Source organism: Pezoporus occidentalis, unplaced genomic scaffold, assembly GCF_034315485.1.
Source record: "Pezoporus occidentalis ecotype Australia unplaced genomic scaffold, CSIRO_AGI_Poc_V1 ctg49, whole genome shotgun sequence".
NCBI lineage: Eukaryota > Metazoa > Chordata > Aves > Psittaciformes > Psittacidae > Pezoporus > Pezoporus occidentalis.
In genome coordinates this window covers 4,024,540-4,037,671 of record NW_026915824.1, presented here as the reverse complement: position 1 = coordinate 4,037,671, position 13,132 = coordinate 4,024,540, and the positions used below count along the sequence as shown (strand labels likewise).

The 13,132-nt window shown below is 38.3% G+C and overlaps 2 protein-coding genes across 3 annotated transcripts in view; both read right to left on the bottom strand.

Annotated features, from left to right (window-relative positions):
• EMCN (endomucin) overlaps positions 1–13,132 on the bottom strand; it is a 434,433-nt gene that overhangs the window by 142,997 nt on the left and 278,304 nt on the right. The window lies entirely within an intron of this gene.
• The window catches only part of PPP3CA (protein phosphatase 3 catalytic subunit alpha), a 189,685-nt gene continuing 178,434 nt past the window's right edge, over positions 1,882–13,132 (bottom strand). Inside the window, exons 12-14 of one of the 2 annotated variants that reach the window (XM_062636717.1) lie at positions 9,683–9,780; positions 6,919–6,948; positions 1,882–3,648 (exon numbers count right to left, since the gene is read on the bottom strand). In XM_062636717.1, coding sequence (XP_062492701.1) covers positions 3,455–3,648; positions 6,919–6,948; positions 9,683–9,780 — 322 coding nt within the window. In that variant the 3' untranslated portion in view covers positions 1,882–3,454. The remainder of the gene's footprint in view (positions 3,649–6,918; positions 6,949–9,682; positions 9,781–13,132) is intronic. The other variant, XM_062636718.1, reaches the window with a different exon arrangement.

The following is a 13,132-nucleotide window of genomic DNA, read 5'->3' as shown; positions in this document are numbered from 1 at the left end:
TTGAGCAGGGCTGAACCTACAGCAAATTTTAGGGAAACCTTGGGCAAAATCTGGATGTTCTGTTTTCCAGAAAATATACACTAAGAGCTGATTCACTTCCTGTTTAATAGCTGCTGGAAAGGAATATTAAGAAAGTGTAGAAAATATAATACATGTATCTGATACATTATCTCAGACAGTGGGTATAAAGTGGTTAAAAACAGTAAATCCTGATGTAGCCACCAATGATATTTTTGGCATTAAAGTAGCATATTTGGTAAAAAGGAGGAAACCCATAATGGGAGACATATTCTAGTGCATGACATGGCTGAGTTTTGGATTTTGTGGCCTCACTCAATGACTTCAGTGGCACCATGTTTTTTCTTTAAATTCATCTACAGCTCCTTCTGCAGCAGGAAAAAGGAAGGCCAACTGGAAAAGATCGGATGCCCTGGAAATAGAAAACCTTGGAAAAGTTTTTGGTCCTTCTAGGGACATTTGGGCATAGCCTAAACTATCTCTCTGAGTCAGTCCAGAATCTGCTCCATGGTAGGACAATGGGGCTTGCTCCAAAATAGAGCCAGGCCATCTTACCTGGACACATGGGACACTGTCATTTTGCATACTCAGGATATTTTTCATTCTTTTGAGAGAAGCCCCAAAATCTCCTTACTGACCAGGCAGACTTTGTACGTTTCCTAATGCATTACTCAGCTTGGGCTACCCCACTTACCCATAAGCTCTTTGGCACTTACAGCAGGCATTTTCAAACCCACTTCTGGTCTGTAGCACAGATCTTTTGGATTAAGTCTACCAATTGAGCGGTCTAGGCCACACTGTTGCTACTGAGAGGAAAAACCTCTTCGTTGCAGATAAATCGGTTTAGGCAACTGCCAGGATGCAATGTAAATGAAACCAGACAGCACACATTGCACTGCACAACAGTATTGCTCTTTGCTGCACAAAGTGCCTGCTGAGCCCTACTTAAGACATCTCTACAGAAAAACTTACCTGAGGTAACCTACAGTTGTTCAGCTAGCATGTACCTAGGACAGAAATGGCAAGTAAAGTGGTCACTCAAACCTTCACCATCACTTTTTGCAGAGACCATGGTCATTAATCAGATGAACAGCTTCACTGAGCAGCTGAACAGTTAGACTCTGTGTGCTATAGACTCTCCTGTGCTGTATTTCTATATAATGTGAAATAAAAATCAAAATCTAATATTGATCTGCCTTCCTAGCCCCGTGTATTACGAATTCTCTTTTATTCTTGCCACCTGTCATATTTTGCCAAAATTAACAAGTGCTAAAGTGGGAAAAAGAAAGCAAGCACTGAGCTTGCTACCTGAAAGGAAGACTAAAGCAATACCCACAGCATTGCACCATTGGCATTGTTCATCAGTTCTGTGCAGGATGACAGACTGTGGAAGGACGCTGAGTACAGTCAGGGAGAAAATGAGCACAAGGCAGAGCTTTGACCTCTGACTACAAGAGAGAGCACGTGAAATCTGAAAGGGTCAATTACTTGTTTTCCCTTAAAGGAACACTGTAAATGATATTAATTGACCTTTTCAAACACTCCAGATGAGAGGGGAAAGCGCACAGAGGGCACGTTTTCTTCTGCACTCTACCTGTGGGATACATCCTGTTTGTTTTAATGAAAGCTCAACTTTCTAACCAGAACCTGGGGAGATCTGCGGATGTTCAGTAGCCTAAACCAGCTGGGTAACAAATGAATTTTTTTCTTAGTAAAGAACTGACCTTGGGTTGTGAAATAAGTCATCCTTCTCTTATACCGGCGGTCTTCTCCTGTTCAAAGCAAAAGAGAGCAACGGGCACACACGAGCGCATATGCCTGCGTACGCTTCTGTGACAGAGCCAGCAAGAAAAGGAAGAGTGGTTAAGTTCATGCACATTTTTATTGAGTAGTAATATAAAATGCTTCTTTCATTGTTACAAGTGCATGCTTTGATTGCCAACATTTCGAAGTCAAATTACAAAGGCAAGGCTGTAGGCTGTAGTGAATTACTTGGGCACTTATACAATTGTTAAAAAATATCAATGGACTGTTTCATTTTGTTTCTTTTTCTTTCTCAGAATGAACCAGTTGAAACCCGTAACTGATATACAAAGGGAAAAAAGTGAAAAAATTACACATTGTGGCACATGACAGAACAGAACGAAATGACTAAACCATTATGACATTAACAGTTATCATGCATTTAGAATCTCACATGTAACTACAAACTTATTTAAAGTTCACAAGGTTTGCTAAACATGCTACCCATCTATATGTGCACTGACAAGCTTATGTTAAAAACTTTAAGAATACTCTCCCCTTAGATTTTTCAAAGCTTTTTTTTTTGATTACAAAATTTCAAAGGCATTAAGCATTTTTCTTTTAGAGAATATAAAGTACGCCAGTATACATACATTTCCAGTATAAGTCAGACCACTAAGCGCATTACAGTCCCATACAGGCCTATACAGCCATTTTTTTTTCTTAAAAAACATGCATAGGCAGATTTTTACAGAATATAGATGCTTTTCACTGCACTTAATATGGTGTCTTTTTCACTATACTTAAAAATGCACCACTCATAAATATTTAAATTCAGCAAGCCACAACCAAGACTTGATTTACCAAAAAAACCCAGAAAACCTCCCAAACCAAACCCCTAAATATAAACAGCAAAAAAAAAAGATAAATGTTATCATTATTCCAGTTTTTTTTTGTTTGTTTTTAAACAAAGAAAAGGATAATTGCTGCCAAATTAGTAAGATAAGTGTTATATTTAAAGAAGGGCATCGAAGCACACTAAAGAAACCTGAGGTAAGCATAATCTGTACAAAATTAAACTGTCTCTCTCGCTCTCTCTCACTCTCTCTTTCTCATTTTTTGGCATTTTAAACAAATTTCCAACATTCTATTTTTTTTCTTTTTTTTTCCTCTATATTTTTAAAGACTGCCTAATTTATTTCATAGCCATTGTCTGACAAGAGTAGCAAAACATTATCAATAAATAGTCCTTATTTAGTTTGTACATTTTGTTAAAAATGTTTTGATGTTGTCCATGTTTAGTGCTGCAACTGTAAACGTACAATAGTTAGTAAGAAATTAAACAAAGTTTTCATGTCCAGTAACATAATAAAAGGCCTTTCAGTAACATACCTAGACGCTCCCAATGCAGTAGGAAAACATGTTCATTCCCCTAACTTTGCAATATATACCAGCACGAGCTTTCATTTTTCTACAAGCATTTTAAAGGCATATCCAAAGGAGGTGTTTCTCCCCGACCCCCACCCCCCACCAAATTAAAGTTGACGATCTCTTCATAGATGATTTTTGTAAACTGAATCCAACACCTGGCCCCCAGAGCAAGTAAGCTATTATCAGAGGCAAGAACATCCCACTGCTGATGTGCAGCAACCCCATCGCGCCCTGCAGCTCAACCCCCCCGCCCAAACAGTGGTCACTGAATATTGCTGCTATTACTGCCGTTGCTGTCCGTGCCATTAGTCTCTGTGGAGATTGCCTTGTTGATGGAGTTAAGGTTGGCATCGGATGGCACGTCTCTGCGTGGAGGCATTCGCTCATTAATTCGATCTAAGCCTTTGGCCTCTTCGAAGCTAGTGATCTTATGCTGGGGTGAAAATCCTTTGATAGCTAAATAAAGGATTATTAAAAAGTAAAATTAGCAAGGTAAAACTCTTGGCAGCTTTTCCCCCAACTCAGCAATGAGTGCAAAAGTCCTTCTTTGTGAAGGCGGCAACAAGAAGTTCTGACATGACCGACTCCTTATCATACTCGGAAAGAGCTGGGGGTTAACCACCACCATCTCTTGCAACACAACTATTGTTTTTCAACAAGATCAACTTCCAGTATTTGATTCTCCACTGGGGTTCGGCTTAAAATGCTAAGAAGCTGACATGAAACTACAGTTTGCAGTTAGGAACCATGCTTAGGGCACAGCCGTGAGCCAGTGAGTTAGCATTTGTCATCATCACTTACAGCCTTAAAGACATTGTGGCTCGCTGTAACATCTGAAATCAGGCAAAACTCCCATTTGACTTTCAAAGACCAGGGGGAAAAGCGTTGGTCAGTTACAGATGGTGATGACACGGTGAGACCAGTTTTTTGGGGTACACATTAAAGCTATGGGAAATGTGAGGCAACCCTACAACAGGTTGCCTTATATTCTCAATGCAGGGCGAGCTGCTTGTTGATTGCTCAGGCTAGTTACCCTCACCGAGTTGTCCCTGGACAGCTTGAGTTAAACAGCAGTAACGCCATGCAACATGGACCAGGGATATCGTCATTTTGGCATATTTGTACAATTTTACTTTGGAAATGCACTGACAAAGGACCAAAGTTCCAACTGAACCTGAGGACTTTTGATCTGCCCTTCAGCAGCAACATTAATGAGGCCACACCAACCTCAGAAAGCAGCTACAGGCTGAGGAATTTATTTGTAGAGAGTGATTTTTATTTCCTTTTTTTTTTTTTTCTGTATTTAATTGAAGAGTTGAAGATCTTTAGATTTAAAGCAAAAGAGAAAAAAGCACTGTAGGCAAACAGCGGGTCACAGCTCCACAGATAATTTGTCATCGCCTTCTGTGTGTTTTTCTCTTATCTGTACCAAATCAATGCACTGCACTTCCCAAACTGGCACTTTTGCGATGTCTCTATTTTAACATGCCATAGAGCAGAAATGGTGTGTTAGTACCAGGAAACTGCAGACTCCCTTGGGAGAAAACGGTAGGGGAGTTTCAAAGATCAAATTCAATATTCCTTCCCTCCCTTTATCTCCTCTTTACCCCAAAGTACTCCTGCTCTCCTTTCAACATGCAGTCCTGAGTCTGGATAAGCTGGTAACTTCTGTTGAAAAAAAAAGACCAACAAAAAACCAAAAAAGGAAACAAAGCCCAAACCCCGGAACATCCCTGGTACCAATCTACCACTCCTTACATTTTGAAGGGAGCGAGAAAAGCATTTTCATGCTGATACTTTTGCCAACCATTCCTGTGAAAACTGAAAGATCCTGTTTGCCTCAGGATTTAGTTCCTAAGCCAGTTTCACAAATGTTATATTGGAACTTTGTGAAGTGCATGGGTTTTAAAACATGTATTATACTTCAACTCAGAAAACAACATCATCATAATGGTGATTAGTCAAGTGAGCAGTGATGGAACAGTGAAAACAGAACAGGCCCTACAGTGAGTTTTTTCAAGTTTCTTTTTTGTTTGTTATTGGGTTTTTCTTTTACTTTATCTTCTACCACAAAAATGAAGACATTTAACAAACACCCAGGCCAATCCCTTAAAGCAATAGTTTAATGGATGGCTATGTTGAAGCTGGAACACTTGCTGTGTCCTGGAGCTTGCCAGCAGCACAGCCCGGTTAGTGTTATTGGACCCTGAATCAAACTGCAGAAGGACAGCTGGTAAAGGGCAAAACGTTTTCTCCATCTTTAGCTTTGTCTACACAGAGTAGTCATCAAAACTATGGTTATGGTGTCTAACTAGCAAGGATGGCAAAGCAAGAATTAATTGAAGGGTGCATATATTTTTGCAATGGGGGCACATTCAATTGACCGTATTTCAAGCAGACACGTTATCTTCTGTAATACTGAGGAAGGTGCTCTGCGGTAGTTGCTGGTCAGACAATGAGTATTAGCAGTTTACATTAAGAGTGTACTAAAACACAACACATAGTCACAGAAAATCACAGAAAACAGCCAAACTGTCAACAAGAATGCACACTGCAGATTAGATATTGCCAATAGGAATAGATAATTCCAACATAAATAGCAGCTTACTCACTGCTATTTAGAAAGCAGTTGTATTTTCTCTTACTTGTTTGTTCTGTAATTTTATTCACTGCTTTACAAAACTCAAAAACAAATTCAACTGGCCAAAAGGGCACATCTTACCAACAGACAGCAATCATCAGATTTTTATTTTTATTCACTAAAAAAAATACCCACAGAAAATTTGAGAGGGGCAAGAACAAAATACAACTGAAGAATTTTGTTTTAAAGGGGAATTCTGAAAATTCTTCTTCCAAAATTTCACAGTGCTGGATGAATACCGTGCATCTACATTGCAATACGTGATTACTGAGGTTTTAACCATAGTGATAAAACTGCTTCAGAGTTAAGTTAGAGGTCTGTCAATAAAGCACCATGGTTTTCCATACTAAACATTCACAAATCTTCTGAGGCAGTCGGTCACTTTGTATTTGTAGCTAAGATGGTGCTGGTGTTAATGGTTGCTCTAATGTTAATAACCAGTGTGTAAACTGCCAGAGGAAGCAGACATCTTGCAGACAAATGTCTCATGTTGTTTTACTTTTAAAGAGAAACAGAAACATGCTGAACTGTAACAAAAGACCAATAAAAAGTTTTTACTAGTGACCTAAAGGAAAGGAAACAAACTGAAGCAAAAGAAGAAAAAAAAAACCCAAGAAAAAATCATAACAAAAAGAGAGAATATTTAGAAAAAGCTGTGTGTTTTCCTAGACCAGAGATTGCTGAGAGTACTTTGAGGCAGAGGCAAAACCTAGCCTCCAGCGTACAGCTTTTGAGCTATGTGTCACAGAGTATTTATGAGCTGCTGCCGAGTTATGTCCCATGAAATCCAAGTCCCCTGATCTCCTGTGGCATTACTCAGTGCTTAGTTCAACGTACAGCAATTCCAACGTGATTGTAACTTTCAGAAAGAAATAAAACCACAACAGCAGCAATGGAAACAAGAAACCAAAAACCAAAGAACCAAAAAACATTTTCCCCTTTAAAGCAATTACATTTTGGTTAATACCGAGCCACAATTGTTAGCCCAACACCCACACAATCTGTACAAGCTACAGCAAAATGAATACACCCAGCAGAGCCCTTATCTGTTGTGGCACCAACAGAAAGGGGACTGGCCAATTTACCTTCATCAGCCTCAATAGCCTCAACAGTAGCTGAAGAGAAGAAAGGGGTAGCAAAACGAATGAGAAAAATGAGCAGAGGATTTTAACTCTAAGAACAAGTCAGTGAATAGCAAAGGAGCTACAACACTAATGTTACTGTAAGTGCTGGATTTTGGCAAAACAGACAGACAGAGAAATGCTTACATAGAAACAGTAATTTGCAGATTGAATTAAGCTACAGTTTGTTTTGAAGCAGAAGTTTCACAAACTAAAGAATTTTAAAGACACATTTGAGAAGTTTTCTTTTGACGCAAAAGAACTACAAAATGAAAACGTTTTCCATATTGCACATCTGACCTGAAAAGGTCATTGTATAATTCTCCCCATTTTAAATAAGAGCAGTTTGATTTGCCCTGTCAAAAGAGAACGAAAAAATGGCACAAAGCTATCACACAAAATTCGTACCACTCACAATGTCACCTTGAAAAGCATTAGCTGCCCGTACAAAGCACAAGAGCCACATGTACAACTTCTCAGAACCATTTTTTGTCTCTCTCCTGACTAAAAGAAACCTCCCCAGAGCATAGGACAGAGTCTGCTCAGACAGCTTTGCCTTTGCTTGCAATCTCACCCAGTCTGCTCCATCTATAAGCATCCTTCTTGTCAACCCCATCTTTGAAAACAGCATTCTTCTAAAATTTTATTTAGAGCAGTGGACATGGATACAAGATTGAAAGCTGTTGGACCTCTAATATTGCAAAGCCTGGTCAGAGAGAGAAAAGTTTGTAACTGGGAGGTTGCTGCAGTATTATGAATACCATGTTACCACTGTTTTGAAACCGTTCGTTGTTCTTGAAGACATAATTTCATTTGAATTCCTCCCATCAGCTTTAGCATGAATTTGTTTCTACAGTCAGAGATTTATAAGCTGATACAAAATCAGCAAATGCATTCCAATATAGCAATGGTACAGCTCAAATATTTAAAAAGAAACTTTGATTTTCAAGAACTTCTCTGGTTTAGATAATAGCTCAAGAAGCCAAGTTTTTTGGAATCCCTCTCTTCCTTTTTGTCTTTCTTTCCCCATGTAAAAGATTTTTCATCCTCCATTAAATCCAAACCTTTTTTTTTTTGTAGTTATGATGTTAAATATGGATTGAGTTCAATACTAAAACATGTATACTATTACCTTGCTGCATGGGGAAATGAGAGGAGCTAACCCCCATGCACCAAGGTAAGCCTATGCCTCTCAAGCTACTTAGCAAGAGAGATGGCAAAAATCAAGTAACGAAACCAAAGCAAACTTAAAAGGAAACATGACAACTAGGATGGGAAATTAAAACGAATAACCAGATCCAAACCAGCACTGACACATTAGAAAAGAAATGACAACTGAAATTTATACTTCACAACAGAACATACTACTCATATTTTCTGTTAACACATATGGTAATGTGAATGTATGCTTAACAGAAACTATGTAAACTACAGAGTATTTGGTGAATGGGGCACTACATGTTAAGTAAGGCAGAAACTTGTGTATAGTAATGTTTTACTGAGCCAGAATACTGCAGTATGAGGAGATTTTCCTTTTAGCCATGGTAACAACAACTTTAGGCAATTTGCTCAAATCCATTTCTGTTCCTAACATTTTGCTAGTGCAGCAATAGCAGTTTCCTTGAACCAAATTTTCTGACAAATGTAAAGAAACTATATGGAGGAAAGCCTAGGTAAACACCAGAACCCCATCAAAAAAGGCATCCTGTGGAATCATATTGCAGCATTTTCAAAGCAGAACGTTACTATGCCAGTAACACACAAGTCATCAAAAAGAAAAAAGGAGAGGGAAAAAAAGGGAAAAGAAGGTTTACCACCATATACCTGAATCTTCTAGGTAAAAGAGACAGTAAAGGGAAAAATACAGAGAAAGAATGCTCCAGGAAAGAAACAGGAAAACAAGAGGCTGAGACTGTGTTAAGGTTATAAAGCATTTCTATTTCTTACATCCGCTGCCAAAAGAACCTCAATAAGAAAGAAACATTCTTATGTGCCTGCAATATACTCTACAGCAATACACACAGGAAAAAAAAAAAAAAGAGAGCTTACAGTAGTAAATTAAATACTTTGCAGCTCCTTATTCCAAAAGGAATATTTTATCAAAGCAGCCTTGCTATAGACTTAGAGAATTCCTGTAACTAGAAGCACTTGGTATAAAACTGAACTGACAATCTGTATTGTGTTTGTGTACAAGGCAAATGTGGTGTTTTGTAAGAGCTTCCCTTTAGTTGGCCTTAAATCAGAGTGAAATTGCTCTCATGCTGTCACCTAGAATTGCTAGGAGAGAAAATCTAATTCTAGAGCTATTTTCCATTGGTGATTCTCTATGAGGAAGAACAAATCAGATAAAATAAGAGCTTGTCATTATCTAAGCTGAACCTCCAGTACTCTGTGTATCAAAGGCTGCTCTTAAAAAACCCAAAACCATGCTGTAAAGTGTGGAAACAGTGCATTTCACATGCAATGCTGATCTACCATTCTGAACAGTTGATTTCAAGGGATTTTTCCCCCGTCTCTTTGAAAATTAGTGGTACATAGCAAGTTTTGAGAAGTTTCCCTACATGAACTACCCACAAATGCTCCAGTACAACAAACCACCTGGTTTATTCTGTCCTTGATTTTTTTCCTGAGAAAACTGTGATTTCTCTTCTTAGGTTCTGCAGCTGAAAACCAACTGTGCTTTGTTTATTCTTTACACATAATGACACACACAGGCAAACATGCTTACCGCTTTGCAGTGTTTGCTTTCCTCCAGAGAGCACACCACTGGGCAGCATTCCTGTTGGAGTCAAACCTTTCAGCGTCAGCACACTTTCACTCTCTTCTCTGCAGAAGGAAAAAAAAAAAACAACCCAGGAGTAAATAATTGTCTTTTTTTTTTTTTTTTTTAAACACCAGACATGCTTCACCTGCCTTGCAATGATGTCGTTATTTCCAAGCTCCTTATCAGGACAGACTGAATCTGGTGATACCACTAGCACTAGTGCAGTTCCCCTCACTGCTATGTAAGTGGTTCCCCTTTGCACTACACCATACAGACAGTCCCACTACAGTTAACACTATAACCTGCATCTACGAAACACTATAACCTGCATCTATGAAACAACCTATGACATACATTTGAGTACATATATATATATACACATAAAGCCACAAACTTGGTAAGAGGAGGACCAAAGAAGCAGTTATTGCCAACAATATATTTAAGCATTTTATGCTATGTGGTCCAAAATCAACTTAAATTGTTGTTTTGCTTTTGCCTACACCAGCACTCGGGTGCATTATTTATTAATGATCATCAGCCACTTAAAAAAAAAAAAGGCAGCTAAAAGCTCATTAAAATTAATAAGCACTTACTAGCACTATTCTTCATAGTTTTGTATGCTAAAAATAATACTGAATTCAGGAAAAACGTTTTAGAAAACCTAAATATGTTTTGCCAGTCTTCATATACATACAGTTTTTAATACAACAGCTCTGTCAGACAAGCCATTAAATACAGATTTATGTGAGTACAGTAATGCTGTCTGTGATGACATACTTTCTCAGTAGCAAAACTGACCTCAATTCTTTAAGAGAAAACTATTTTGAAGTGCTTTACTTTGAAATACATAAGGACATTAAGCTGAAGGAAGCAAACACAAAGAAAGAATTTAGTTCCACATTCACTTGGGGATAATGTGGCTTTGTCTATCAAAACTGTCTCAGCAATTCTACTACTTATAATTTTCTTCAGACCTATATGCCCTGAATTACTCACGTATTTCAAACAACTCTTGCTTACCTACTACATATACTCAAGTTCTATTTTTACTTTGAAAATGATTCTCCTTGTACGTACCTTTCTTTGTGTAATAGTCAAAATCAAACTGTGACGGTTTTGCTTGCAAGTTTCCCAAGCAATTAGAATTAATGCAACAGCCAAATTTCCAGAATTAACATAGTATTTGCACCATCAAGAATTACACACCAAAGTTTTTGCCTTCTCTTGATTATTTGCCACTGCAAGTAAATGCTTAATCTGCATTTTCAATTCAATCCATTTCTTTGTTGATTTTTTTCTTAGATTAAACTGCAATGGCACTTTTAGCTTCACCTTCATAGGGCAAATTTGTTCACTGTATTTCTATTACCTTTAAACTGCATATTCCCAAGAAACCTCTGTATCACAAATTTTGACATTTTTTTAGCCTTCAGTGTTCCTTATTTTCTACCTTATGTCCTTTACTTCCATTTTAAAAAGAGGAAAATAAACTGATTAAATATTTTATTTACCTCCTGGCTGTCTAAATATATCCAAAGAAAATTCAGACTTGTGAAACTAAGTTGGAGAGAGGCAATGACAGGGTATCATGAGGTCTTCCACTGAGCTTAACCCAATCTTTCTATGATGGCTATTCTCAGCAAAGCCCATTTAGAACATTTGAAACTTAATACTACACAATTTTTATATCTAATTTTGAGACTAAAGTGGCTGAAAATATCTCAGTTTTACATTCAGGTTATATCCTTGAGGAAAGTGGCTACTCCACATCAGAAAAGGGATGTTCGACTGAGCTCTTTGAAGGTGTTCAGATCAGGTGCTGATAATTCAGAAACATTTTTCAAGAATTAGCGAAATAAATGCCAGAAACCAACCATGACTCAAATAGCAACTTCAAAGGTTTCTGAAATAGGCTGGATCAGATGGCAGTGCCACTACAGTCTGTGGGGTTACACACAATTATCAGACACTCGCGTGTTACATGTGGGTTGTGCTGGCAAGATAGAGAAGATAACCCAGGCTTTTCTATAGGAGCCATATCTGCAAGATTAACCTCATGTCGTTTTGGCTGTCTAGAGCCTGGCACCTAGCTGAGGAGCATCAAATTTTCCCATCAAAAGAGAAGAGGTGGCTGGGATGAAATGTCACTCTCCTTCCTGGAAGACTGGTCAGCAAAACTGCATACCGGAGATACTTATTTGCTGACCAATCTTCTGACCACAGTAAGGATGCGGTTGTATTTGCTGGTTAAAGCTAAGGGAAAACAAATATACACTTCATCTTCAGTCCTCACTGCAAAGTTTTATGGTCCACCAGTAACTAAGAACTGTGTAAGTCTCAGCAGTTTCAGTGAGTGAGACACTGGCTTCTTCTCTACTGGATACAGTCCATTTTGGTCTTCTGGAGATGTTGAGATGTATGTGGTGAGGCTAAAAAAATGTCTCATGAATATCCCTCTCTGAGATGAATTTCACTGCTTTTCGGGAAAGGTCAAGACTGATTTCCATCAGTGCCTTAAAATGTTAATTTTTGTGAAATAATTTAAGAGGGCTCGAAATTTCAAATGGTGCTAAAACCCTAAGCTATGAGGCTTATGCAGATCACTTTCAACAGGACACATGCAAAAACTACCACGTACGCTTCTTCCACCCTGAAACCATTGAAAAACTTCCGCCCCATAGCTCCCTTCGAAAAAGTCTTTGATGCGTAGGTGATGTCAATCATCTGGCAAACTCAAATATAGCAGCTGTGCACCTAATTCCAGGCCCTTCTGTATATTAAAATACATGTCACTGCTGAATTAATCCTACATTTCAAAAGGTGCTCCACAACAAAATACAGCAACTCCAGAAGCTGCAGTTCAAGGTTATGGGAGAAAGCCAGGTTTCCAAAAACTTTAGTTTGCTCAACTATCATCAGAGAAAAATAACGGTGCTGTTTTACAAAGGTGGTAGCAATGTCAGCTCCAGGCTCTTTGCCAGGCTTGGTACAGAGGAGCAAGTGGAAACATTTGATTGCTCCCCAGTCTTGTTTAGACAAAAGGCAAGATGCCAATTTTTCTTTTTTTTTTTTTTTTTTTTATGGGTACCACTTTAAAGAAGCTTGTGCATCACTAGTAATTCACATATAACACTTTGGGAAGCCCAGGAACAAAGTCCTCCATCTCACTATGCTATTTAAAGCTATGCTGCTGCAATTTGCAGCATGTGGGTGAAATGCTGTGGCCATGCAAAGTCCCACCGTCAACCTGCCCACTGCCTGCATGCTAAGGAAGAGCCTCAAATCAAGCAACTTTGAGAGTTTCAGCTGAAATTAAGAGTGTATTCTTCAAGTAACTATTTTTGTTTCCTTTTTTTTTTTTACTATCAATCATATAAGCATATTAATACGTACTTTAAAAAATCCCCTGATTTT